At 43.1% G+C, this 27580-nt stretch overlaps 1 protein-coding gene across 1 annotated transcript in view; it reads left to right on the top strand.

Moving 5' to 3' along the window:
- Positions 1-905: 905 nt before the first annotated feature.
- The window catches only part of LOC144773693 (histo-blood group ABO system transferase-like), a 128254-nt gene continuing 101579 nt past the window's right edge, over positions 906-27580 (top strand). Inside the window, exons 1-2 of the mRNA XM_078658841.1 lie at positions 906-991; positions 18728-18817. Coding sequence (XP_078514967.1) covers positions 906-991; positions 18728-18817 — 176 coding nt within the window. The remainder of the gene's footprint in view (positions 992-18727; positions 18818-27580) is intronic.

The raw sequence follows: 27580 nt of genomic DNA, 5'->3' as shown, positions 1-27580 counted from the left end.
TATAAAGTTTCGATACCCAGCCGGGTAATAAATTTTAATATGCAAATGAAAATTAATTTTGACAATGAAAGGAAGGACGATACAACGGGACGCAATCCTGCACCCGATAAAAGAGACAAAAGAACTAGCAAACATTAAGCATGCAACAAAAAAGAGATCACAGGCAAAAACTTGAGCATTGAAAGCTTGAACTTAGCATATAATGAGGCAAGCTAATGAACATAGTAAACACGTTAATCATACACAATGGAGGACAGTGGCACTATTTAGTATGTCGACGACGTTTCGATCCCAAGCTCATAAAATAAAAGGGATCATCATCAGGACTAAAAGAAATGATTTGCCTGGAATTGACCACAATGCCTCATCGAACCGAAGGTTGAGTCCCTAAGGACGGAGTTTATGCACAGGTATGGTCGTCAGTTGAGGTCACACATGGGATGGCCAAAAACCACAATGGGGCAAGGTTCGTCTAGGAAGATAATTGTGGAGCGTGCCCGGTTGGGCGTGTTGCTCTCGTCCACGACCATACCCGTGCATAAACTCCGTCCTTAGGGACTCAACCAGGTTTTTTTTGCAAAGTCTTTCTGAAGTACAGAAAATGAAATAATTTACTTGATGTCGCCTTCTTAATGGTCTTAGTCAAGTTGTAGCAAAATCCCAAAAGGTCAATATTTTTACAGCAACCACAATGTGTGAGTGGCAGTGTGAGCGGCAGCGTGAGAGGCAGTGTCATGCATTTGCAGTGTAACTGCACCTTCAGTTTGCCTTTTGAAACTGCCACAATCTGAAATGTGGAGTTATTTACAGCCATCAGAGTTAGACTCCCCTTAGCTGCTTCATGTGTAAATGCTTGGATTGATGTTTACTGGTCTTCCCTTCTTCTCCTCTTCTCTAGGATCACCATGGTCTGGGACGCTGACATATATCTGCTGGATATTTTAATCTTCCGCTCACTTGTTCTAGCTGCTGCCGCCTTCTTCATCTGCAAGTATGTTATTCTTAGTAGTTCATTGATTTTCTGTAAGGCTTAAACTCTGACACACTCCACAGTGTCCAGGTGTTCCGCGACTCCAAGATCCAACCAGAAAATGTGTTACCCTACACGGCAAGGACCTCGTCCTCAAATACAGTAAGGGGATTAGAGGAAAGGCACACCCTGTGCTCCAGCATTTCTGCCATTTTTGTGCACAATAAATATACTGATGTGTCTTGGTAGAACTGTGTTGTGCTCTCACAGGTTGGATCAGCATATTTCACTAGAGAGCATCCTTTCCAATTTAGTAAAATAATTCTGGCAATTGATCCATGCGTCGAACCATAAGAGACTAGGATTTAAAAACCCTAACACCATCCCAGTCTCATACAGAGCTCCTGTTCAAAACTAACTATAGGGCCAGATGTAGGTAAATATCATTTACTGATTCTAAAATACCGAATTTTACCAATTCGGTATTTTAGAATCGGTAAATGATATGTAGCTAATGATTCGGTAAATTTTACTGAATCAGTAAAATTCGGTAAATACTGATTCGGTATTTACCGATTTGGTATTCCTCATTCATTCCTATGGGCCTGCACACATGCACTATTCAGGGGTGCAACAGGGTGTCAAAGTGACACCCTGCGACCCTTCAATGTGTTCCCCATTTTACCGAATCGGTATTTACCGATTCAGTAATTCCCATTCATTCCTATGGGCCTCCAGACCCATAGGAATGAAAGGGAATTACCGAATCGGTAAATACAGATTCTCAATTACCGAATCCTACCGATCAGGTAAAATTTACCGAATAGTTAGCCTCATCCCATTTACCGATTCTTAAATACCGAATCGGTAACATTCCGTATTTAGGAATCGGTAAATGGGAATTACCAACATCTGGCCCAATGCCCCGGCCCTGGTACCTGATTTTTCCGTCAAATACGTTTAACTTGTAAGTAGATTGCATCATTACAGATCCCGCATGATGTACACACCCCCACTTGAATACGTAACGTATTTTTACTTAATGATCGCTCTCAGTCCCCGGCCCAACCAGCATGAGCCAGTTCTTAAACTATTAGAAGCGCGAGTGTTCAGACATGATATTACCTTGCCTCACTGAATTGCCGTGTCACCACTTTTTAAGAAGCAGCCTTATGATTCTCTCAGCCCCGCCCAACCGATGGTGAGCCAACTTTGAAATTAATTTAAGCGCAAGTATTTAGACAATAGTGATAAGATAGCACCATCCTACAACGGTACCTTGCCCCACTGAATCAAAGTGTAACCATTTTTTTAATAGATGATTCATGATTCTCAACACGATTAGAGACATGCACTCATACTCATGCCTCAATCTTTTTGCAACCCCAATTGAGGTATCACGGAATACCAACTTAAGGGCCAGATGTAGGCCGCCCAATACCGGAATGTAGGTGGCATGATTGTAGGATTCGGTATTTACCCGAATCAGTATTAAATACCAAATCGGTAAATTACAGAATCTGCAATCTCAAATGAGTGCTTTTCCCATTTCAGGATTCGTTATTTACCACCAACTACAAGTTGGTGGTAAATATCGAAAACCCTAAAAAAGCAATTTTTTGCAATTTATTACAGTGCCATGTGGCAGACATGCATGCCCATAGGGCATGTATGTCTGCCCCATGTGCACCCATGCACTATTCAGGGGTGCAACAGGGTGTCAAAGTGACACCCTGCCACCCTTGAATGTGTTCCCCCTTTTACTGATTCGGTATTTACAGATTCGGTAAATACCGAATCGTACCGATTCTGTAATATTTACCGAATGTTTACCTATATAGCATTTACCGATTCTAAAATACCGAATCGGTAAAATTCGGTATTTTAGAATTGGTAAATGTAGTTTACCTACATCTGGCCCTATGTCCAGTACGAGTGTCCACGTGCATCTAGTAAGCTAGCCCACACTAGGACTAAGTAAGGTTGCTCTCTGGGCCCCCTAACACATTTTCTAATGGCCTTGTTCTTGCTCATAGAACTCCCGGTAAATCCCACCCGGCTATTCCAAGCTTATCACTGTGAATTCAAGAGCCCCGTCCCGGCCCACCCCGGGCCAAACACACCCCGTCAGGACCCCGCGCCCAATTACATGTGCAAATCCCTCAAGTAAGCATTTCAAGGATTCCTCCTACTAAATATCTCATCCTACATGGACATCCAAGTCTGACCCTTGTCTTCCTTCTAATCATAGGAACCCTCAGACACCCCGTCGAGCCTACCAAAAATCGCCACTGTATGCCAAAGCGATGGGCTACACATGTGAGTTCTTATCTCCTTGGCGCAAACCCCCTTCAATAGCCCCGTACTGAACAACAAGGATATACATTTTGTTTCTCTTTCAGGAGATCCAGTACCCTATGATTTCAATTGAATTTTTCCAAAAATAACACACGCAGAACATGCTTCATTTCTCACCTACTCTGTAAGTGCAGCAATTTACTGGGTATACTCAAATAACCCCCATAGCCACTATGGTCATAAAACGCCTAACCTCCCTTGCCTTCCTACAGATCCACTTCCCTGGCGATGAATTGTTAGCCAGGACATGAAGGACCAGAGAGTCATCCTCTCTCCCTCTCCTATCCGTAAGCACTAAGTAAGTGCAACCGCACTGCATAGCGTAAATTCCTCCCCAATTCCCATACCTAGGGTTGTACATTAGATGTACCCCACCACAAATGAATAAATGTGTACCTATGATCAATGCACTCACTGGGAGCACCTAGTCACTGAACAATGCATTGGAAATATCAAGTAGGCCATTAGGTGACATTCTCATGCTCTATTTCAGTTTCAGACTGCTCACACCTTGTCCTGAAGAAGATCTTTTTTTTTTTATATATTTTTATTATTGCAAGAAAAAAAAAAGAAGACTAATAATTACATTTCGTAATAGTAACGATAAAAGAGTAGACAATCATGAATTATCATAAAAGCAATCTGAAGTACAGAGGAGTAAACAGAAAACCAATATAACAAAAGCCAACGTATTCAACAAGAAAAAGTATAGTTCACATTAAACTTAGCCTCTTCAGATTATAGTACCTTAAAGTTCATGTTTTATGATTCAAAGAAATGTTTCCATATTTTTTCCTTCTTTTTTATTGCCTGTGGACCGCTACGTCTTGCTATTGAATACTCCATTGTTCTTATTTCATTTAGCAAACTAAACCATTCCAATGTATTTGGAGATTCTTTTGAAATCCATGATCTTGCAATTACTAGCCTGGCACAGGCGAATATTATAGTTATCAAGTCTTTATGCTGACAGTTATCTTCTTGAATGTCCAGTAGCACCAAGTGTATTGTAAGAGGTGGGGTAATAATTTGTTTATTGTTTAGGACATCAATTATCCCCTTCCAGAATGTGAGTAGCCCTGGACATGAGAAGAGCACGTGTTCTATGCCAGCTGCATTCAAATCGCATTTCGGACCTTTGGTTCTATCACTTAATTGATTACCCTGTGCCCATCTTGATATTCTTTGCGGCGTGTAGTATAACTGCATGATGGTTCTATACGATTGTAGTCTTAAATTAGATGAATGGACTATTTTTTTATATGACATAATGAAGCTAAAATTTGTGTGGGAGTAATATTCATACCCAATCTTTCAGTCCATTTAGCCGCAATTTTAATACTATCATCCTTTTTACCCCTAATTAAGTATCCATAGCCTAGACTAATAAGTGATTTTATTTTATTGGAGTATAAACATATTAATAAGTCTGATTGGGCCACTTTAAGTATTTTCATCTTTCGATGCAAATAATCTCTTATTTGTATGTATTTAAAATACATTTCATCATGCAAATTAAATATTACTTTTAATGTGTCGTAGTCCATAAGACCATTTGGGCCGTATAGATCCCCCAATGTAATAATGCCATGTCTAGCCCAATTATTTCCTGCCCCATCTGAGAAAATATCCGGTAAGCCTGGGTTTCCCCATAGTCTAAGTTCCGCGTTAAAAAAAGAAGTGTTATCTATGTTCATGATTTGATCCCAAATTTTTTTGATATGTTTAGCTGTCTTAAACTTTACTCGTTTAAAGTAGTTAGGATTGTTTAAATGAAAAAGAAACTGATTGCTATCGGGTCCCAGCATGTATTGATGGTAGAATAATGAACTATCATCTTTCAATAAACTTCTTATATGATGAAAAAAAGTCGCAAGGAAATATATCGTAAAGTCGGGAAAAGATAATCCCCCTTTTTCTATTGGTAGTTGTAAAAAATGTATAGCCCAACGCGCTTTTTTGTATTCCCATAGGAAGCTACTACAGATTCCTTCTAACTTTTAAAAAAAAAAAGACGATTTGGTTGTAGAGGTATAGCCCTAAAGAAATATAATAATTTTGGTAAAATTTTCATTTTTATGAGATTGATGCGTCCCACTAGGTTGAATGGAATCTTGTGCCATTTTTTAAAAGTTAAAGCAATTTCTTTTAACAAAGGGTCATAGTTTATAGTTATTATCTTATCTATATTTGCTGTTAGCTTTATTCCTAGGTAAGTTGCACTTTGAAAAATGCCAGGTATAGTTTCTGCTGGTTTATAGTTAGCAATGATTTGTGTCTTGCTTACATTCAATTTGTATCCTGAGACAATACCAAACTGTGCAGCTTCTTTAATTATTTCAGGTATAGTTCTGACTAAATCTGAGGTATTTACAGCAATATCGTCTGCAAAAGCAGTTATTTTCAGACTCTTCCCGCCATGATGGGTTGGAATAATATTAGCTTGTACTAACAGTGCGTTTAAAAACGGTTCTAAAGATAGCGCAAATAGCAGAGGGGACAGAGGGCAACCTTGCCTTGTTCCTCTCCCTATTTGAAAATTATCTGACTCCATTCCCCCAAAACTAATCTTAGCCAGTGGGTTGTCGTAAAGTGAGGATACCCAAACAAGGTATTGGCCCTGTATGCCCATCCTCCTTAGCACTTCCCACAAATATTCCCACCCCACTCGGTCAAATGCCTTCTCCGCATCTAGCATAACCATTCCGAGTGGGGTGAGAGTAACTGAGGCTACATCAAAGGCTGTTATTGCGGTATTTACATGAGCCGTGGTGTCTCTTCCCATCACAAACCCATGTTGCTGTAAATTGACCAAATCTGGCATGATTGGGGACAGGCGGTTTGCCAAGATCTTAGCAAATATTTTTACATCTGATATTAGTAAAGAAATCGGCCGATAAGAGCCGCATTCCTCCGGCGGTTTATTTTTTTTTAGAACAAATATTATTTTAGCTATTTTCCAAGATGTAGGAGCTTTTCCAGATGTGGCTATCTGATTAATTACAGATTCTAGGAGAGGTAGTAGTTCTTGTGCACAACTCTTATACCATTCTAAGGGTAAACAATCTTCACCAGTAGCTTTTCCCAAAGGTAGGGCAGAGATAGCTAAGTTTATTTCCTCTAGTGTTATTTTTAAACTAAGTTGTTGAAAAGTTTCTATATCATTATCTCTTTGTTTTGGTAAATGTTCATTGAGATATTGCTGTATTTTAGCTTTGGTGGGGGTATTGTCTGGGATATATAGTTGTCTATAATAGCTAACAAACTGATCTAAGATCTGATACGGTTGTTCATAGTCAAGTTGATCAGGGACTTTGATATTCTTAATTCTAGTTTTTGCTTTATTGTCTGCTACTTTGTATGCCAGCATTTTACCGATTCTGTCTCCCCCTTCATATTGAGTCATTTTATATTTATGAATCTTAGCACAGTATCTCTCTCTACGAGTCGTTTTGATAGATGATTGTAATTTACACAACTCTATTCTTAATTCATCGATCTTAGATGTTGTTTTTGTAGTAGCTTCGGCAAGTTGCAGTTCTGCTTACAATATATCAGAAGTAATTAGCCTAGTGATTTGGCGTTTCTCAGCATTTGACCGTAAAATATATTGCTGAGTGAAGCCTCCAATACTGCATTTGCAAGTGTCCCACACTATGTTTATATTAGCAGAGTTAATATTCAGCTCTATACATTCTTTAATGTGTTCTTTTAATAATATAACAAAACGAGATTCTACAAGTAAGTATCTTGGAAAAGTAAAGAATCATGTCTCCCGCCTCTGATCTCTTACTTCAATTTCTAATAATATTGGATTATGATCAGATGTAATCTTTGGACATAGTTCGATGTTGCACTGACCAATTATTTGGTCCGTTGCCCAGACCATATCTATTCGGGAGCAAGATCTGTGGGGCGCTGAATAGTATGTATGTCCCGCTATTAAAGGGTATTTAGTACGCCATGCGTCCTTCAAGTTGTGCAATCTACCCAGTTCCAAAATCGCAGATCTGACTTTGCGCATTCTACCTAGAGAGCCCTGCCCAGTGGAGTCTATTTTATAATTAATAACACAATTGAAATCACCCATGACCAAAAGCTCCCCCTACCAATCTAATAGCTCTATACTTAGCTGATCATACAGTATTGGGACATCTATATTAGGCCCATATATCAAACATAGAACAAACAGTTTACTTCAAAATTTTACTTGAGCAATCGCCCACCTTCCCCGTGCATCTGAAGGGATCTTAAGAATTTCAGCCACCATTTGTTTTTGTTTGAGGATGGCCACCCCCCGGATTGAGGCTCCCAAAGTTGAGCATACCACCAAATCGTAGCCTAGTTGAGATAATAATTTTCTGTCCTGGTAGTGAATATGTGTTTCTGACAAAAGCGCATAATGGGGTTTATACATATCAATTTCCTCTTGTACTAATCCTCGCTTTTGTTTGCTATTGAGGCCAGCAACGTTCCAAATTAATAATCTTAACTTATGAATTTTTTAAAAATTAATAGCTTTCATTCTCCTCTGTACATAATCTTTATTAAACAAACATGACTTGCTTTTATCTAATGCATATTTCTTTCTTGCAATACAGATTTTTCCCCCTTTTTTGCACCCACCCTTGCCCACACCCCAATCCCACCCCTTCACCCTCACGTCTCTGAGGGGGGAGCATCCCTCTATCCCTTGCTGCCGCTGGGGGGCAGCATAGTGAAGTTTTAGGCATGGAGACTACCCCACCTGCTTCCAACACAAAAAGATCTTCAATTTATCAGAAAGAAAAAAAAGAAGAAAAAAGAAAGAGACAGACAGAAATGCAAACCAAAAAGGTAGAGACGTTTTTGAGGTATAAAAGAATAATAGGAAAAATGTGAGAGAAATATAAAATAAAAAGAATATACCTCCCTAAAAAATAGTTCATTCAACATTACAAATTCGAGTATAACTAAAAAGATAGCTCGTCTAAGGATGTCTCTTAATATACTTATTTCAGCTATCTCTTTCTATCCTACGCATACTTCATTTAACATTAGAGATTCAATTCAATTCAATTAACCCTCGAAGAGTCAACTAATCAAAAAATATATATCTTGTTACAGTACATTTCATTTGTCTCTTTCCATTGTAAACTTTTCCAGAGCCTGGACTGCTTCTTCAGGTTCGAAAAAAAGAATGATTGGCCACTTCTGATCACTTTAAGGCGAGCAGGTTCTTGTAAGTACACTGTACAGCCTATGGCCTTAAAGGAATCAATCATTTTACGAAGCTCCCAGCGTCGGTCCATAGTGCTCTTACTCAAATCCGAGCGCACAAAAAATGTAATATTATCAATAGTGACTGGGCTGTTGGATTTAGCTTTGAGAGATACTGCTTGTTTCAACAAAAAGTTCCCAAAATATATCAAAAATGGTCTAGGAAATGCATTATTTTTGTTCTTTTGAAATAGAGGCAGCCTATGCACTCTTTGCAGTTGAGAATCCCAGTCCCAATCCGATAAGTCGATGAAAGCTTTTTGAAATAGTTTCACAACAAATGATCTGGGGTCAGCCCCTTCCATACCCTCGGGAATTCCAAAAAGTCTGAGGTTATGTCTGCACGCCCTATTTTCCATGTCCTCCACTTTAGCTTCTAGTTTGGTTACACGTGTCGTATGAGATCTTGTTAGTAACTCTGAACGGGTTGCGCCATCTTCCACCTCCACTATCCGTTGCTTTAAGTCCTCTATCTCTTGTGTGACTTCTCCCAACTTTTGGCAGACTTCACTCATAAATGACTGGAGTTTAGTGTTATCCTCCCTTAGTTGTAAGTACTGTTGTTGACTTTCCTGCCTTTGTGCCAAGAGAGTTTGCATAATTAAATCAGTAGAGGCAGGGTTTAAGTGGTCTACTGTTTCCTCCCGTGTCTCAAATTGTGCCTGCAGTTGGTTTAAATCATTGCTATGATCTGACGTTGGTGGCGACTTATGAGCAAAAGAAGAGTTAAGAGAGCAAGGCGAGCCAGGACTCAAAACTAATTTTTCTTTTTCAGTATTTAATAGTTCCAATAGGCAGTCATCAGATCTTGTCTCCAGTGACATTGGATTCAACTTAGAGTTTGTTTGATCAGTTTGTAAGCTGGTAGAAGTATTCTCTACTGACTTATCTGTCAAGTTTGCAATTACAGTGTGATCTAAAGTGGTAAGCTGATTAGCCATATGAGCATCCATGTCGCTGAATTCGTTATTAATCGATAGAGTTGGTAAGGCTATTGTAGCCATTTTCATGGGTGGTAGTGTTTTTTTTCTAGATTCCATTCTGGGTATTATAGTTTTGTCCCTTAAGCGCATTTCTTCCTCAGGGCTAGCTCCAGAGAGCCTTAAGGCCATGTTCTTTACTCCCCCTTTAGCCTCAATCCATTTTCTCAGCGGGCTATCATTAACTATAGCCTTGCACCCTTTTTTAGCACCATTTGGGTCTTTACTCTGTGTTTTACGAGTTGTAGTTTTTGATTTAGCTTTGGTTTTTGCTTTTCTTAAACCAGTCAGTTTGCTTGTGTTAGCTCGATTAGATGAGGTATCTACCTCAGTTTCTCCTTCATCAAGTACCTCTTCGTATTCTTCATATTCAGAATTAGAATCCTCAGCGATTAGCTCCATTGCATCAACAGACAAAGTCACTGAGGTGCTTTCTCCCTTTAGAAGGCTTTCACCTAGTTGTTTCTCTAGTGCTGCTCCACCAGTGGTTACCTCTACAGTCTTCGAGGTTATCTGTGTCGCTTCAGTGCTACCAGTTGCAGCGTTATTATTTGCAGTGGCTCTTAACGCACTCGCTGCAGCCAACACAGTATTTAAACTTACGTTTGTGCCTAAACGCTCCAGAGTATTTTCTAAATTAATCATGTCCTTTCCAGTTATTGTTTCATTGTCCCCTATAAGCACAAATTCTAGAACTGATTTATCCTTATTACGGGGTTCAGCTTTATCCACGGCTATATTTGCATCTTTTGAAGCGATCTCAATTAAACCAATAGCTCGTGTTTCCTCTGACTCCTCTGGGGATGGCAAGTTTGAATCATTTATTATTATTTCGTTATTACCCTGTGAGTCCGTAATATTGCTAACACTTGTATTGAGCACCGCCGGGCGTATTAATTGTTTGGGAAGCGCAGTTATGGTTGTGTCTTTAGCTCCGGCCCCCACGCCCGTGGCCGTTTTGTTTTTCAAAGCGGTTTCTGCAATTTTAGCATCACAAGAAGAGAGCGTGGACATCGTACCTGTGCCTTCGGTATTCCCCGTCTTTCCAGCCCTTGCAGTTCGAGCAGAACGGGTGTTTTGCCGCGATGTCATCAGACCCGCAGCGTTCCTTGGCTTTGATGTCGAAAACGGCGTCCGTTCCTCGTTCGGCGCCGAGCACAGCTGTGAGTAGATCAGACCGTGACCCACCCTTCAGCACGCCCAACGGAGCGCACGAAGGGGGAAGGCACTTCTGAGCCTCCAGACCGGGAGAATACCTCCGCTAACACACCAAACAAGCTGCAGCATCAATGCCTGATTAGGTTAGTAGACCGCTTTTGTACAATTACTTGGTTCTAGAAGCTTTTTTAAAAAATAGTTCTTATGATTTCTGTAACTTTCTCTTTGTCCGCAATGCTGTGTTGGCTTTAGTTTACCCAGCTTGAAGGTCTTGGTTCGCCATTTCTCAGGATTGTTGGAAGCAGTAGGGAGCTACTCCACACCAGCTCCTTCACCTGGCGGGTATCAATCCGCCATCTTGGCTCCTCCCTGAAGAAGATTTTAACTAAGATAAAGATTGAAACGCCGTCGACCCTTACAACCAGGACTTTATCCATTGTATATATTTAATTGGAGTCCTACCATGTTGTCAATGTGATGTTATGTTTTTATGTCACTTCTCACTTAGTCACAACACGCACCTACCCACTTACGTGAGCACCTGAAGGTATATATATTTTTTTTTTTTAGCCCTAATGTATCTATATGCAAATAAACCCAAAACTGGTTTCCTGCAACCCTGCTCCCTTGTTTGATCTAGTACCAATCCACATTGAGTGTACCCCATTCTATAAGGGCAAATACCATGACACACCGTGTCCCCTCCTCTCTGGGCCTATCAAGGCCAACCCTGAACCACTGTAGTTCCTAAACACATCTCAACCCCAGGTTCATATATCGGGGTACCCTAGTTCTCCCTTACTTAAAAGTAAGTCTGTCCCGAATAGGGAGCCAATGTAGTTCCTTCAAAGCTTCTCCCACCGAGGCCCTCCTTGGGACATTCAAGATAAGCCTGGCTGCGGGATTTCGGACCTTCTGCAATATGTTAAGATTTTTTGCAGTCACCCCTAGATACAGGACATTGCAATAGTCAAGGCGAGACGTGACCAAAGCCTGTACAGTATTTCCCCCTAGAATGAATCTTATGTAGCATCTTTACGATGCCAAAACATGTCCCGGCCACAGCAGATATTTGCTCGGAGAAGGAAAGAGTTTTGTCGAACCACACTCCCAAATTTTTCACCTTGGCTTTTGGCACTGGACTAGGCCCAAGTGTATCTGACCACCAGTGCTGCGACCAAAGATAGGGCTGTTTTCAGAAACCTCGAGAGATGGCCATTCAGATGTTTCTCTGCAATTTTAGCTACATAGGGAAGTAGAGATATGGGTCTTAGATTTTCCGGGAGAGCGGGGTCCAATGAGGGTTTCTTCAACAGAGGAACCACCATGGCATGTTTCCAATTACAGGGAATCTGTCCCATGCTAAAGGACAGGTTCAGTAGTGAGGTGAGAACAGGAGCGATAATTTTCTTTCCGAGTTGCAGAAATTTTGGAGCGGCCAGATCAAGAGGTGACCAAGATTTCACCACCTCCATCAGCCTAAGGACTTCGTTTTCCACCAGAGGGCAGAGGGCAAACTTATCCTTGGTCCACGGAACCTCATAACTAGGCACGGGGGCAAGTCTTCTACTACTTTCTGGAAAGGTGGCATATATCTTATCAATCTTATTAATGAAATAGTCAGCAACCTGATTACAATAATCCGTGGAGGCAGGGAGCGCGGCTATCACCCGTTCCAAAGAGGATAATTGTTTCACGACCTGAAAAATGGTCTCTTGGAATTTGTTGCTAGTTCGATTTGCCCTGTGTAATATTCCCTCTGCACTTTCCTAATCTGGCGATGGTAAAGCTTCAAAGCCTCCAAATATTTCTGTCTGTTCTCACCCCAAGATGCTTACAACTGGATTTAATTTGCGCCAGATCTCCCGAGAACCACTTCGCAGAGGCAGATGTACGCCCACTTTTACATTGTTTTAACGGTATCAGGGAGTCTACAGCCTCCAGCATCCAACTAGATATTAAGCTCTCAGCACTCTGGATGTTGTCCCCTACCTCAGGAAGTCTGCCGGCCAATGCTTCTTCAAAGGCATCCTGAGTTAATGTGGCCCATTTCCGGACCAATGTAGGTTTGGAACAACTACCCTGCGAGTGGAGGGCCTAACCTGGTGGCAATAAACTGAAAGACAGTAGATAATGGTCTGACCAGGCTACCGGGACCGGCAGTGCAGCAACCGTCCCTGCGCAATTAGTGAAAATATTATCTAACATATGGTATGACCTTTGTTATGTGTGGAAATATGGACCAATAGGTCCAGGCCCAAAGCCTGAAGGCCTACCAGAAACTCAGCCGATTCGTTACAGCCTTAATTTTCTAAATGCAAATTAAAATCCCCCAATAGTTGAAAGTTAGAATAGCGGAGGACATGGGGAGGAAGAGTTTCCTGGAGTTCATCAATAAAGACTCTTCCCAGACCAGGAGGTCTATAAATGAGGAGCCCAGAGACAGATCTGGAGCTGGTGATATTCAGACTACAGAAAGCGGCTTCACAGCTAGAAAGCACGAGTTTCCCCAATTTAAACTGAAGATCTTTCCTGAAAATCACAGCAATACCCCTCCCCCACCTTCTGGCCAACCCTGTGCATCCTTAAAATCGCATAGCCTTCAGGCAAAGCTTCCAAGATATCAGGTGCAGACGTCTCATTAAGCCGTGTTTCCACTAGGAATAATAAAGCTGGTTCTTGGTCGTTAAGAGTACCGCAAATTTCTGTCCGATGTTTGCTAAGTGATCTACAGTTCAAGAAGAGACAGTGTAGAGGGGTGCTAGTTGTTCCTGGCAGTTCCCTTTCACCCCTTCCTTCCACATCAGGTGTCTGCCAGAAGTCACAATGCTCACAGTCCCTTCGCCCACGCCACGTCCGCAGAGAGTGTAGGCAAACAGTATCCCCCAAGCATCTCTGGCCATAGATATGGCCAAAGTGGTGGAGCAGATTAGTGGTGGTGAAGTGTCTAATGTGTCCAAAGGTGAATCCAATGTGGGTGCAGTAATCAAATTAGTAGCACCTTTGGAAAACCTAAGCAGCATAATAAAATATGTTATTGATGTGGAAGTAATTTCCATACTGCGGAATAAAGGCAATGTGTAGCACTGAATAAGGACTGCCGAAAGTGCGGTTGTAGGGGTTAGTTTGCGTCTGTTTATGAACAAGGTAGTACATTTAAAGTGGCACCGTAGATGAGGAGTGTGGAGTGACAGTCAGTGAAGATCGTTATCTCTGTGTGGAAGACAACGGCATGACAAAAGGCAAGTGGACAAGACCCAGGGAAGTATTTGTATTAGATGGTAAAAGTGTTGAGCTCAAGTTACGCTGTGGTTCAATGTACACGATCATCCCCAAGAGTATGTTTGTTAACCCCTTGGATGCTCATGACGAGCTGAGCTCGTCATGACCATTAGAACGCTCGCACGCTGGGCTAATTACCCTGCTGTGCGAGCGTTCTAAAGGAACGGGTGTGGTCATGTTGAGCTCAGCTCGTCATGAGCACCGGGGCGCTGTGCATACCATCCCTCCCCCCAGCACAGCGGGGGAATCCGCCCCGCATGCAAGGAGTTAAACATTGGTCAGAAATTGACCAACTACATAAGGATATCAATCGGGGTGGTTATCAAGGAGAGACTCTCCTTTTCTCATTGAACGCAAAGCGTTGGCTGCAGCTTGAGGTACAGAATATTTCAGGACTTACCTGTGGGGAATCACGTTTCTTTGCGAGTGATGCAGTGGTTGAAATTCCTGTGGCAAGTAAGGGGAATTCTGTGCTAAGAAGTGTCAGGAATCACAGACCACCTGCATATTTGAGTGTTAGAAATGGGATCTCTAGTTGGCTAAGGCTTGCGCCAAAGCCAGGCAGAGACCATCACTCTAGTCAGGGCAAGTGAGTTACACACCAAATATAACCCCTGTTCACCCCCTTGGTAGCTTGGCACGAGCAGTCAGGCTTATCCCGGAGGAAATGTGTAAAGAGTTTGCTCAACACACACACACAGTAGCAACACCAAAGGCACACCACAAAAGGAATTCCAAACAAGGTTATATAAAAAATAGCCTTTGTATTATCATAAACACATTAGAATAGTAATCAGACAATATACACTGTGCCAACTGGCACCAGGCAGTATTTACAGGAGATTATATACACATGACAGGGCCAATTGGGCCACTGTCAGAACCAACACAAGTACACATAATAAATGTAGAACCAATAATAAATGTAGCACACAACCAGTAACTACTAGCAAAACACTGTACTCAGCATCATATCCTGCAACATAAATCATATTATGCAATCAGCATCACATTAGGCGTCAAATACATTCTGCGCCAACCTCATAAGCATAAACACATAATGCCATCACCTCATAAGTCTAAACGCATTAGACAATAACTTCACAAGCATAAATACATTGTGCAATAACCTCACCGACCTAAACGCATTAGACCATAACCTCAGAAGCATAAACACGTAATGCAGTAACCTCATATTAGGGTATAATCTCCTAAACATAAATACTAGAGGCATAAGCCACAGTGCGTAAATCACATTTCCTAGAACCACATAAATCACAGTAGAGCCTGGCGCCCTATCAACCTCACACTGTCACCCTGGCAAACTGGCCTTCTCAGAGGGCTCAAATGTCCATAATGTCAGGGCAGCTGCCAATGCAACAGAATCAACGTGCGCCATTGCGCTGGCACCGCTGGGCCTCCTGGGTCCCCACTGGGACTCCTCAAGATGCTCTGGCGTAAACATAGCAGCTGCCGCTAATTGCCGTGCAGCTGTGATCATCACGGGAGGCATGGCACTCACTGTGCCTGCTGGGCCCCCACTGGGACTCTCTCAAAAAATGTACACCATCGTCGCAGCTGCCCGCGCTGGTGCGGTGCAGCTGGAAAAAGGAATTAGCCCTGGCACCACTGTGCCTCCTCTGTCCCACCCAGGGATTCCTATACAATCTGCGCAAAACGTTGCAGCTGCCCTCTCTCAGGCGGGGCAGCTGGGAGCCAATATGAGCAGGCACAGGCACCTTGGCGCCCTCTGGACCCCCTCTGGGGCCCTAGAAACAAATGGGCCCACGTTGCAGCTGCCAGCTATGGCGGCACAGCTGGACCATATCCATAGAGGGGCCCGGCACCACGGAGCCTTATTGGCCCCCACATGGCTCCAAAAACAAACATGACCCCAATGTTGGAGTTGCATCGGGTCCTGCACTTCGTTCTTCTCCGGCAGACGATTCTGCCTCTCTTCACCCGGTCCCTCTCCTGGGGCCGGGACTTCTCCTTGGGGCTCGTGGAGGCGGGGTAGGCTCCCCTCCTCCTCCACGCACGCAGCCAAGCTTCCCCTGGCTTCCGGCTGCACTTCCTTCTTGCGCCTCACCCACGGTCAAGCAAAGCCACCAGGCTTCCTGGTCACGCTGGGCCGCGACGGTGATCTCTCCGTAAAAAGAGAGCAGGGTGGGCACCTGCCTGGAAATAAACAATCCGGGGTGGGCACCCGCAAGAAAGGCACCACAAATGCGGGGTGGGCACCCGCCATTTAAAATAATCATAAAGCGGGGTGGGCTCCCGCCATTTAAAATAATCATAAAGCGGGGTGGGCTCCCGCTCGGTCCCCACAATTCGGGGAATCCCGACGCCAGGGATTCCCTCCCTTTTTTCATGCAGCACAGCGCTGCAAAGTCCACTCTCTCCTCCATCTTGGAATAATTACAGTGTAGCACTCTCCAGGCGCTAGGAGACACAGCTCCTCAGAAAAAGTCCATGAGAGATCCAGGGGGTGCAAGGCTGGGCCCAGAGAGGCAATACCTCATGGTGATTCCTCCTGGGCCCCCAGCCGCAGCATGTCCCAGCAAGGTCAGGGACAGCACCAGCACAGAACAACATGAATGGGTCACAACCCCTATACTTATACTCTACAATCTCTTTGTCTGTAGTACAGGGCGTGGGGGAACCATATGCAACTAGCTTAGGGGGGATTTAGAGCACTTTGTTTTCCAAGCTCCTCTTCCTCTTTGTCAGGTGGGGGCTAGGTGATCATACACACCACAGGGGGTGGAACCAGCATTGTACAGGCTGGGCACAGCCCTATTCAGGGAGGGTGAGGGGATTACTCCTCCCCCTACTCCCACTGCAGATGTCCCATTCAGCCTAGCGCTGACTCACCCTGCCCCTCCTGGAGCCACACACACCTCAGCCCCTGTCACTCAAAAGCCACACGTGCAATTCACATCAGGCAGGCAGAGACATAGCACACAGAAATGGCAACTTTTAAAAGTGGCATGCCTCAACCAGTCATCATATTTCTGTGCATACCGTTGCACAGCATTTATTCTTACAATTTCATACATACTAAACTCGACCACGCTGCTCCTCCCAACCCAGGAATTATCACTGACACACGTTATCAGGGAAACCCAATGCATTCCTATTGGAGGGCAGGCCAACCTTATCAAATGTACACAGAGAGCGCACACACTTTACATTGAACCACAGTGCTAAAGTGCCCAGAGGCCTAAAACCACCAACACCATGTCAGAGAAAAGGCAAAAAGTTTAGGGGTGAACCTGCCAAAAAGGGCCAAGTCCAATAATACTTATTTTTATAATACAACCTGTGTGGTGTCCATCCGTAGTGTTGTCACTGTATTACTTTATGTGTTCACAAATGCTGTACACACTGCCTCTGAGATAAGCCTGCATGCTCGTGCCAAGCTACCAAGGGGGTGAGCAGGGGCTATTTTAGGAGTGTAGCCCCTTACCCTGACTAGACACAAGGGTCCCTATTTGGTCAAAGTTCCCTACCTCTTCCAACTAGAGACCCCCAAATCTGACAATGAGGGATTATGTTTTATGTTCAATAGTCGGGCATCATTGAACTTTGATGTTCTTGTATACACTTGTAAGTTTTTATTTTAGTTAGAAATATGTTTTCGTATTCCTTCAGTACACTGGTCATTTGTAAGGGCCAAGATGTGTTGTGCTTATGGAGCTTGCAATGCCAGAGGTAAAGAGCCTTGTATAAGAACGTGAAGTGGGAGGGTAGCCGGCATTCTGTGTTCTAAGTAACCTGCGAGAATTCTAGTGGTCAGTAACTCTAGGGCTGGCCGAGGGATAGCTGAGCTCCTTCTGTAAGGATAATACTTCATGAGTAAACCTTTCGACTTACTCCTGGCTGTCTTGCCATCATTCTGGGGGTGTAAGACTGGAAACATCTACATTAACATGAAATCATGTTCTCTTTGGCTCTGGCCTCTACAATTATAGAAAGACTAACTAAGTAATCGCGTTACATGACTGGCTGCTTTTTTTCTACCCTCAATTAGCATTTCGTTCACAGCATATGTGTAGTTTTTACAGATGCCTCACAGGCAATTGTGGTTTGGCGAATTGTTGAGCAATGCTGTAGCTTTAAGAAAACGTTTGCACAGATTTATTCGACTGCGCTTCAGATTAAACATGATCCTGTGCTCCTGGGATATCCACAAAAGAAGTATAGGCTAGCAGATTTTGCATATCCAACTATTTTGTCAAAAATATTCTGAAGCAAGAAAATTGTTTATGCTGCCAATTTTGAGGCATCATAATTTTAAGCAATGTCGGGTCGCCATGTATTTCGTAAAAGCCCATTCGTATGTGACCCATTCATCTGTTTCTGTGTTGCCTCATATCTATGGGCCTGCCTCAGGAAGAGGAAAAGGGTGGGCATAGTTTCTAGCAGCACCTGTAAACCACATTATGAACAGTTTTTTTTTTACTATAACTGATTTTAAAGGTTTTAACTGGACCACAGCAAAATGTATTTATTAATGTTTTAACTAATGTATATATGAATATTTATTGACCTGGATATTTTTATATGTATTCTTTTGCTTTTATGATCTGTTCACAATGATCGAATAAAACTGTATGAAATGAAAAATGAGTTAATGAATAATGCGCGTGTGTGTTTTGTTCTTACTGATTTTTTAACTCCCTTGTGAACTTCACTAATGTTTATATTTTTCCTACAGGTACACATCAAACGCTACCAGATGGTTTTTGTCTATCCTTCTCTGTTCTCTTGTACTAACTGTTATATTTGCTGACTCCTATTTTTGCAGGTAAGCACCATTGTGTCATTTATCTATGAGCATCAGATATATTACTTTGGTTTGTCAGTGATAGGTGAGTCTGGATTCTGCTTCATTACAATGGGTCTCAGCTGACAGACATGGTGCAGCCAGGTTTCCCACTTGAACGCCAGCTCTGTACTTGTTCTAATGCACATTTCCAGGAAGGTGGCTTTTTTCATGAATACAATAATTCTCCAAAGTGAATTTTATGGCAGCTAAATACGTTTTAGTCTTTCAAGCTTTAAGTCACCATCACAACTAAAGAAAATACATGGTGGGTGTGTCTATGTCGAAAGACAAAGTTAATGATTTCCTGAAACAAAGCCTCCCATCAGTAAGGAGGGCGTTGCTATTGGACACTGAATACTTCTCAGTACAGACGTCATAAACACAGAATGCATTCTTCACTCTGAAGGGTCACATGGAACAAGTATCCCTGAACTGAAAGATACCTGACTTATTTATCAAGACCGAATGAAGGAATACCGACCTCCTCCTTCCCCTGAAAAAGGGTATGATAACTTAGGGAACAGAAATGATTTTTCCAAACAAATCATAGATTAAACTGAAACCCAGCTACATCCATCTAAAGCAGAAAGGGGACCAATACCATTCCAATGCCCGTGCCCATAGTAAATTACCAGGCACAACACAAACGTTTGACCATCTTGTACAGCACCTTTCAATGCACCCCCCCATGCACAACAACATAGCACTGTTATTTCACACCACCCTGCTCCAGTCGCCCATCTCAGTGATACCCAAATGGCCCAGTTCAAAGCTGCCAGTGAGAATGGCACACAGTAGACCCTTTAAAGGGATTGAGTGCGCAAACCAGTTGTAAAGAACTACACAACCCCCTCCCCGCCTTCCTGTGCTTACCAAAGATTTCCTGCTTGAAAATCTCGCCAGACACATATTCGTATAGCTGCTTTGGGCATACGTGAGTTTTGAGCTGCAGGGGGTTGCCTTCGCTGAACGGGTATTATCGCTTAGGCATTGGAAAAGAATGGAGGCAGCACCAAACACAAAGTAACACAGGACCAGAGTTGTATCAAAAAATATATTGTTCTTTTTATTTTCGAATTTTCAAAGTGCACAGGAGAGCCAACGCGTTTTGCTCCTCAACCGTGGGAGCTTCGTCAGGGCAAAAATATTGGATGGTTATTCTAGCTGTAGGGCAATGGAGTTGACAAGGAAGCTGGCCAATGTTATAATAAGCATGCTAGTGCGAAGATTCCAATGTCAGGAATAGAAGTGTAAACAAACGTCACGGGCCATCAAAATGATAATGCCAGTTGAGAAAAAGTGATTTCTCAATAAAATATTCTTATTCTGAGTAGACGAGATGTAGGGCGACGTATGTGCAGTCCTTGGTAAGCTGCTACCACACGTGCTCCAGAGCTTCGTCTTGTGAAAACGGCCCGCTTAGGCATGTTATACTGACTGTGAAGCTGGGCTGGCTGACTTTCTATTAGATCACAACTGAGCTTGCACTCGCGGAAGAACCAGGAAAACAAAACAATGCAAAAAGTGCTGCAGAAAGCCGTTCACCAAGTTGTGGAAGACTAGCATTTCAACGTACAACAGGGTGACGTCTCTGCGCATCCGACCCAATGAACGCAGTCTTATTGTGATAGATGTTTGATGGGGAAAAAAGAAGCATGTTACAGAACTTTTGGGTCCTGTGCTGCCCTGAATTGCAGAATGTGTGAATTACAGAAAGCCATCTGTTAAAGGAGAAGGCAATATTTCAGAGTGAAACCAAATATCGCTAAAATGCTGAAACATGAGGGGCAGTGAATGAAGTAGCCTCACGGCTTTACCTTATCAACGCAGTGCTTACTTCACGTCTGCTGCACTTCATGAAACATGAAGCATGGTGGCCGTATAGCGGGTGCCGTGCTGATAAACGAAGCGCTTCGGCCATTAAGTGGGTGCAGCCTGATTAAGGGTAGTGCTGCATTAAAGTGATGCAGGGATCGGTGGGGTGGGCATGCAGCGACATGGGAAAGAAAATTGCTCCATTAAGATACAAGGAGCTACAAAGCTGAGCACAGGCCCACAATAACACAAGAAGGAAACTAAGGGAAAAAAGTCCCCCAAACAACAGATAAACAAACAAACAAAGTGTAATATAAACTATTTGGTCCCTGCTCCATTGGATGAAACGAAAGAGAAAAAGGAGGGCCAAACAGTCAGGACTGACCACTATCAAGCAAGGATTTTTAAAGGACGCTTAAACAAACAAACGTAAGGCAGGTGGGTGGCTTTAAGCCCACAAGAGAAGTATATGCACGTTTTTTTCCATATATCAGGGCAAAATAAGCCCCCATCACAGTTCCACAAAACTGTTGGTATAGGACACCATGAAAGAACAACAAATTAAATGTTAGACAAAAAACACGACATACTTAGAATCATGACTGTGTGTTCTAGGGTACATCAGTTGGATATTCAAAAAATAATTGCATGCTGTGATTCCATTCTCATGGGTAATGATTTTCTATATGGTGTGCAAGGAATTGGGTTATGTCTCGAGGTTAGTGAAAACCTAGTCAAGCAGCAACCATAATCCTTGTTAGGATGAACCAGAAGCAAACTCCAAATTAACCTGTGCTCAACCCTCTGGTAGCTTGTCACAGAGCAGTCAGGATTGGCAAAGTGTTAAGTATTTGTGCAACACTTCAAACATTAATTAAATGAGAACACTACACACAAAAGGATCCCATACTCATTTAGAAAAATAGAGCTACATTTAATAAAGAATTAATCCAAAAACGACAAAAAAACAATCAGTAGACCGGAGATATACAGTTTTATGGATTTCAGTGAAAATAGTACCAAAAAGCCCATATCGCTACCTTCAGCTATCTTTTTCTATGACACTGGAAGAAAAGTCATGATTTCAGGCCTACCACAATGAGGCACAGATTGGATAGAGGGACCAGGTTAGTTCTGTGGAAAGGTTTGCTTCTCAGTCTAGCGCAAAGAGTCCCGTCTGTAGTAGAGGAGGCAGTAAGGACCATGGAGGCATTGTGAAAGGTCGTTGATGTAATGCGAAGACCAGGCCTGGTGTCTCAGACGGATGCTGCTAAGAGCAAAGATCCGGTTGTAATCACAAACGGGTGGGCCAGTGCTTCGTGATGGAGCTCCCTGCGAGCTGTCGATGCTGTAGCTTTCGTGTTGGCGGGCTGTATGAGTGACATGTTTTTGGCACCAATGGGCTTGCTTTTGGTTGCAAAGAACCCAAAAACGTCAATTCATTCTCTCAGGTGGTTGGGAGTCTTTTATGTCCCCGTGGCTCAGAACAGGAGGCCAGCAGACTAGTCCTTGGAGTCATTCTGGGAGTCTTGATGTCAGTTGTAAGGTCCAATCCCTCTAACTCTGACAGGAAGGTAGGAAGGCAGCAATCCAGCAGGTGGCAGTAGTCCAGCAGGACAGCAGTCCATCATTTTGCCATTCCTTTCAGCAGCAGAGCAGTCCTTCTTCCTGGTAGAGACTCCACAGGTCCAGAAGTGTACTCAAGAGTTGTCCAATAGTCCAAAAGTGTACTCAAGAGTTGTCCAAAAGTCATATACTTATACCTGGCGCCTCCTTTGAAGTGGGAGCAGCTTCTAGAGGTTTCCATTTGCATTGTACAGGTTCCCTGCCCCCCTGCCCTGACCCCATACTAACTACAGGGGGTATGAAATAATTTGTGTGAAGGCAGGACACAGCCTACTCAGATATAAGTGGGCCTATGCCTAACTCCGTCCTTCCTTTCTGTCAATGATGGCCATTCAGGCACACCTAAGCTCTCTATTGTGTTTGTCTGTCCAGGAGGAATACACAAAGTCTAACTATCAACTACACCCAGTCATGTGACCCAGAGACAGACTGCAGGCGTAAATGGCTAAGGCTTACTGCTACATTTCTAAAATTCTGTTGCAAAACAGGGTTTGATCCTACTAAGGGTAAGTGGAAGAAGGATCATATATAATCAAATTTAATAAGTGCCTCCACCTACCCATCAATCAACAATCTTTGCGAATATACTTCAAGTTATCAATCCTTATGTACAACATCAAATCCTTCTCGTGACCATTGAAATAATACCCTTATTCCATTTTTATGGCATCAATACTCAAAATCAGACACACTGAATTACATTAGTATGTATTACAAATATTTACAGAGACATTACATTACTTCCACAAGACTTCCTCAAAGGAAAACAAAGAAAACTGTCCATTCATTACATTAAATGCATGAAAACAGGACAGTAAATAAAATCATTCTGTACACACACCATTAACTGTCAAGTGTAAATAAAACATTGCATAAAGAAAAAAACAAAATATCACATGAAAAAGTGTCCAACATAGAATGGCATATTTATAAGTAATTCAAGTCCATCAGCCTTTGGCATTTCAAGTGGTATATTAGTGGTCCCGCTTGGGTTGGGAGTTGGGAGTGGATGTTTTAAAATTGATTTAAATTGTCATGAGAAGGATTTGATGCATGCCAGAATTGATGACTTGGTGTACATTCACAAAGATTGTGGACTGATGTTGGGGTGGGGGAACTTACTGGACCTGCGGAATGATGATCCAGTTTCCTCCACTCAGAGAGAATCCATGACCAACAAACTTCCCTCAGGCCCCTCTAGAAAACCCCATAAAACAGACACGGGCCCTCAGACTCCATTAGCTGCCATTTAGACACACCCAGCCTGCATTTAAACATCCCATAGGGCTTAGCGTCAGAGGCCCTTTGTCTACCCAGAAGGCACCCGGCATTGCCCAGAGACCCTTCAGGCACTCCTATCGAAATCACAAACACCTGTGGCTCACCTCAAGCAGCCTTTCAAGACCACCAGTATGTCCTATGATTCATGGTGGCAGAGTGGGCTAAAGAACGGTGATGGATTAAACCCAGATCTTTTGACTGGGTGTGAGTGTTTGATTGATTCAGATGCTCCGTCCATCACCACCCCCCTTTTGTACCGCTATGATTCATGAGAGCTTCGCCAGCCTTCATCCACCCTTCTTTAGTCATTAGAAACCTCATCCATCCCTTTGTCTGCATTCAAACACCCCCAGCAGTCCTTCGAGACCATTGGATGAACCTCAGGACCTCTCAGCATGCCTTCAGGCACTCTCAGCAGGCCCTCAGAGATTCTCAGGCAAGATTCTACCAAGCTAGTTGATCATTCACACCACCGTGAACCCCCAGGTTGGACTTACCCTTGGCTGGTATGTAGACACTACCAGGGATCATGAGTCTGCTGCCAGGTTCCCCTAACTGGCTTCTAGATACTACTTAGAGACTCTACGCCTCTCTATAGACCCCTCTTCTAACAGAGATCCTTGGCTGGACTTTGAGTTCCACTAACTACACGTGAATACTCTCAACATGCACTTAAAAGCCCTCAGCACAGAATCAGGAACCCTCACCTTGCCGTCAGTCGGCCAGAGCTGTACGTAGTGGTACGCCACGGCTCCGATAGGTCCTGGTGTCTACCCCAGGAACCTCCAGCATGGCTTTGGAAATCCGCCTCCTGCCCTCAGCCTCACCCGCTAGTCCTTACACTCCTCTAGGGCCATGAAAGACCCTGAGAATGTCTTAGAGGCCTGTTGATTGCCTTCAGATGCGGCTTAGTGATTGTCACAATCCACTGCCACCTTCATACACAAGTAGTTGCCCCATAAGATGGCTCAGTCAGTTTTCAGTGAACAACAGATGCTCTCTAAGCCCTCTCAGCCTGCCCCACAGATCTCAGCTCCACACCTGACTGGCCAAATGACTTCCAATGACAAGGATAGAAATAATAACGGCCAGTGCACTGAGCACAATCAAAATGCCAACATTTCTTACCTCAAGATTAGTCTAAGTACAGTACGGCCACACCTACCAACTACGGCCACACCTACCAACAACATGCCGACTTTGCGGGAACGGCAAAGACAACACAGTTCATCTGATCACTATCTGTAGCAAACTCATCCAAGAAGACGCTTCTTCTTGAGACCACTTTTAACATCCGTAAGATAGGGACCTGCAGGCAAGCAGTGCTCGCTTGCTTCAATGGCGATGATATCCAACTGAGCTGCCGAACGGTAAAATTCCTTGAAACAGCTGAGGCCTGCTTCAAAACGTTGAAGGAAATGAACAAAATCTAGTAGTACCGTAAAAGGCCTAAAGGATGAACCCATCGGTACCCCTGAAGACCAAGCCCCAGCGTGACACCTTGACTCTGTCCTACATCGATTATTACTGACTATACACTAGGGACACCCCGAAATGTTATTATAATTTAACCATTCCCTCTTGCACTTTACTATATTACCCCTTGGCCGGCATCGAAGAAGAATTCATTGCTTAACTTTTATGGTAAACAGGCTGTTCAACATGATGTTATGCTTGTTTTAATTTTGTTGCTGCTATCTCACCATGTTTTTTAAGGATGGAATCATCGTTTTAATACGCACAAACTTGACTCATGTTTTATTAACCGATTTTTCTCTTTTATATTGTAAAGGTTTTAAATAACCATGCACAATAAAGTATGTCTCTCCCATTGTAAGTACAGTAGTATAAAAATGTTATATTTCACAAATGTATAACAATAACTAGCATTTGCAATGCAATAGGTCTCGCATTTATGCAAGTTTAAGCTATTGACATGCCTATTATTTTTCTTTTGTAAACGTAAATAAAAGACATTGCCGTTTACAATGCCAATACCTTAAACTTGTGTAAATGTGAGACCTATTGCATTGCAAAGACTTGTTTGAGTGTAAAACTGAGCGCGACCCCGCTTCAAGGACACTGCACTCGGTTTCTTTTTTTTGTTTTTTAACTTTAACACTGAGCGCGGTGTTCTTGCAGTGGGCACGGCGCTCATTGTTAAAGTTTAAATAAAATAAGGTAACGAAGCGGGGTGTTCTCGAAGTGACGCCGCGCTCAGTTTTACAGTTAAAAAAAATAAAAAACAATAAAAGTTTAAAGTTTTTTTAAAATTAAACAGAGCACAGTGTCCCAGTAGTGGACGCCGCACTCAGTATTAGATTAAAGTAAATAAATAAACTGAGTGCAGTGTCCCAGAAGTGGACGCAGTGCTCAATATTAAATTAAAGTAAATAAATAAACTGAGCGCAGTGTCCGTATAGTAGGCGCCGTGCTCAAGAGACAAAAAAAAATAGCAGCATCCATTGTCCCCATAAGTGGCCATAAACAAAATAGTACTCACCCCCTAGATTATGCCGACCACGTACGGAGCCAAGTAAAAGATCCAGTCGTCATGGGCGGTCACAAATGGAGACAGGGCGGTTAAAAGGAGGAACTAACAAGCCTCCAAATGAACCGGAAGCCAGCATTTACCAAGGACAATGACACCAGCCAATCAAAAATATGGGCTGAGAGAAGGCTAGGCTTACACAGCATACTTGACTACTGCATGCCTCGCAGAGCGAGCAGCGCATACGCGCAGCCGCTAGGCTCGACCAGAAGAGTCTGTAAATTTTAGGTTCTAAATCTCTCAATGGCAAGTCAACCATTCATCAGTAGAATACCCTGAGTTTGAAAGACCACCTGTTATTTACAGTGCTTGTTAAGATTAAGGTATTTAGGAAAAGCACTTTATGGCTACAGCTTGGTCCAAGAAAGAAATTCTACATCATCCCTTTACTGTTCATTGATACAACAAAAAGGAATCTTGTCCTAGAAATGACATTAAATTGGCATGCAAAATTAACAGTTTTTGTAGTTCTGGTCCTTTCCACTCTTCAAACCCCATTCGGGTAAACACATTTTTAATGGTAACCTACCCCCCCTTGCTTTCTGACTCAAATATGCATTCTCTCAGATAGTCAGTGGAGTCAGAACATTCTGTTTGTTTTTATTAAACCCATCTTGTTTGCATTAGCGGTTTGAATTCAGACCCCTCGAAAGTAGGCCATTAAATCCAAAAGTATCAATTCACATGTTGCCAGGGAGCACGCATCACACCTGTGAGGAGTTGATATCAGACTATGTGCACACAGGGAGCCAGAAACCCCTGCAAAGAGAAGGTTTAAAACTCATTTGGTGGACACCTTGGCAGCCAGTGTCTATCATATTGTACAATCTCCCATGGGCATTGGCTGCATCCCTAGAATCCAGTCATTTGTTTTGAGGAGAGACTGGGGGTGTCTGCTCTGCACAGCTCAAGTCTCGCCTCCTCTTCTTAGACCCCTTCCCATCACCTCCATGTACGCCATGTTGTGATGGGCTCAAATCGCCGCCCGCACAACAGACCCCACCCCTGCGCGGCCAAACCCCCTTCTCACATAGTAAAACAAATATGAAAGTTGGCAGGCCCGTGAACCCTTTTTGAGGGGGCATTCCTTTCTCTTCCTGCTACTTTACTGTGCCAGCTTCAATGGCACCATCACCATGCTTTTGGCCTCATTTACAAGTAGGTAGTTTCAGGTATGTTTTTCCTTAGACACCTTGAGCATTTTATGGAGCAACAGGGCTTTAAGTGGGCCGGGTCTCACCGGGTCTGAGCACCAACAGTTTTTTAAAGGGGGCCTCGAAACGGATCTCTATCGGGCTCTGTTTTGTGCCCTGGCACAGGCGGTTCGTTTCTTTCCGGACTGTAGTGACAACAGGCACTCCATGTGCGCGTGTTCACACTGCTCACTTCTCAATAGTGGATAAGTTACGCCATGTCGTCATGCCAGGTGAGCACATCGATGTACGCGTGCTCATTTCTCATTAGTGGAG

The sequence above is a fragment of the Lissotriton helveticus genome, chromosome 8 (genome assembly GCF_964261635.1).
Source record: "Lissotriton helveticus chromosome 8, aLisHel1.1, whole genome shotgun sequence".
NCBI classification, from domain to species: domain Eukaryota; kingdom Metazoa; phylum Chordata; class Amphibia; order Caudata; family Salamandridae; genus Lissotriton; species Lissotriton helveticus.
The sequence above is the reverse complement of the archived record's forward strand: the minus strand, read 5'-3'. Positions and strand labels throughout refer to the sequence as shown.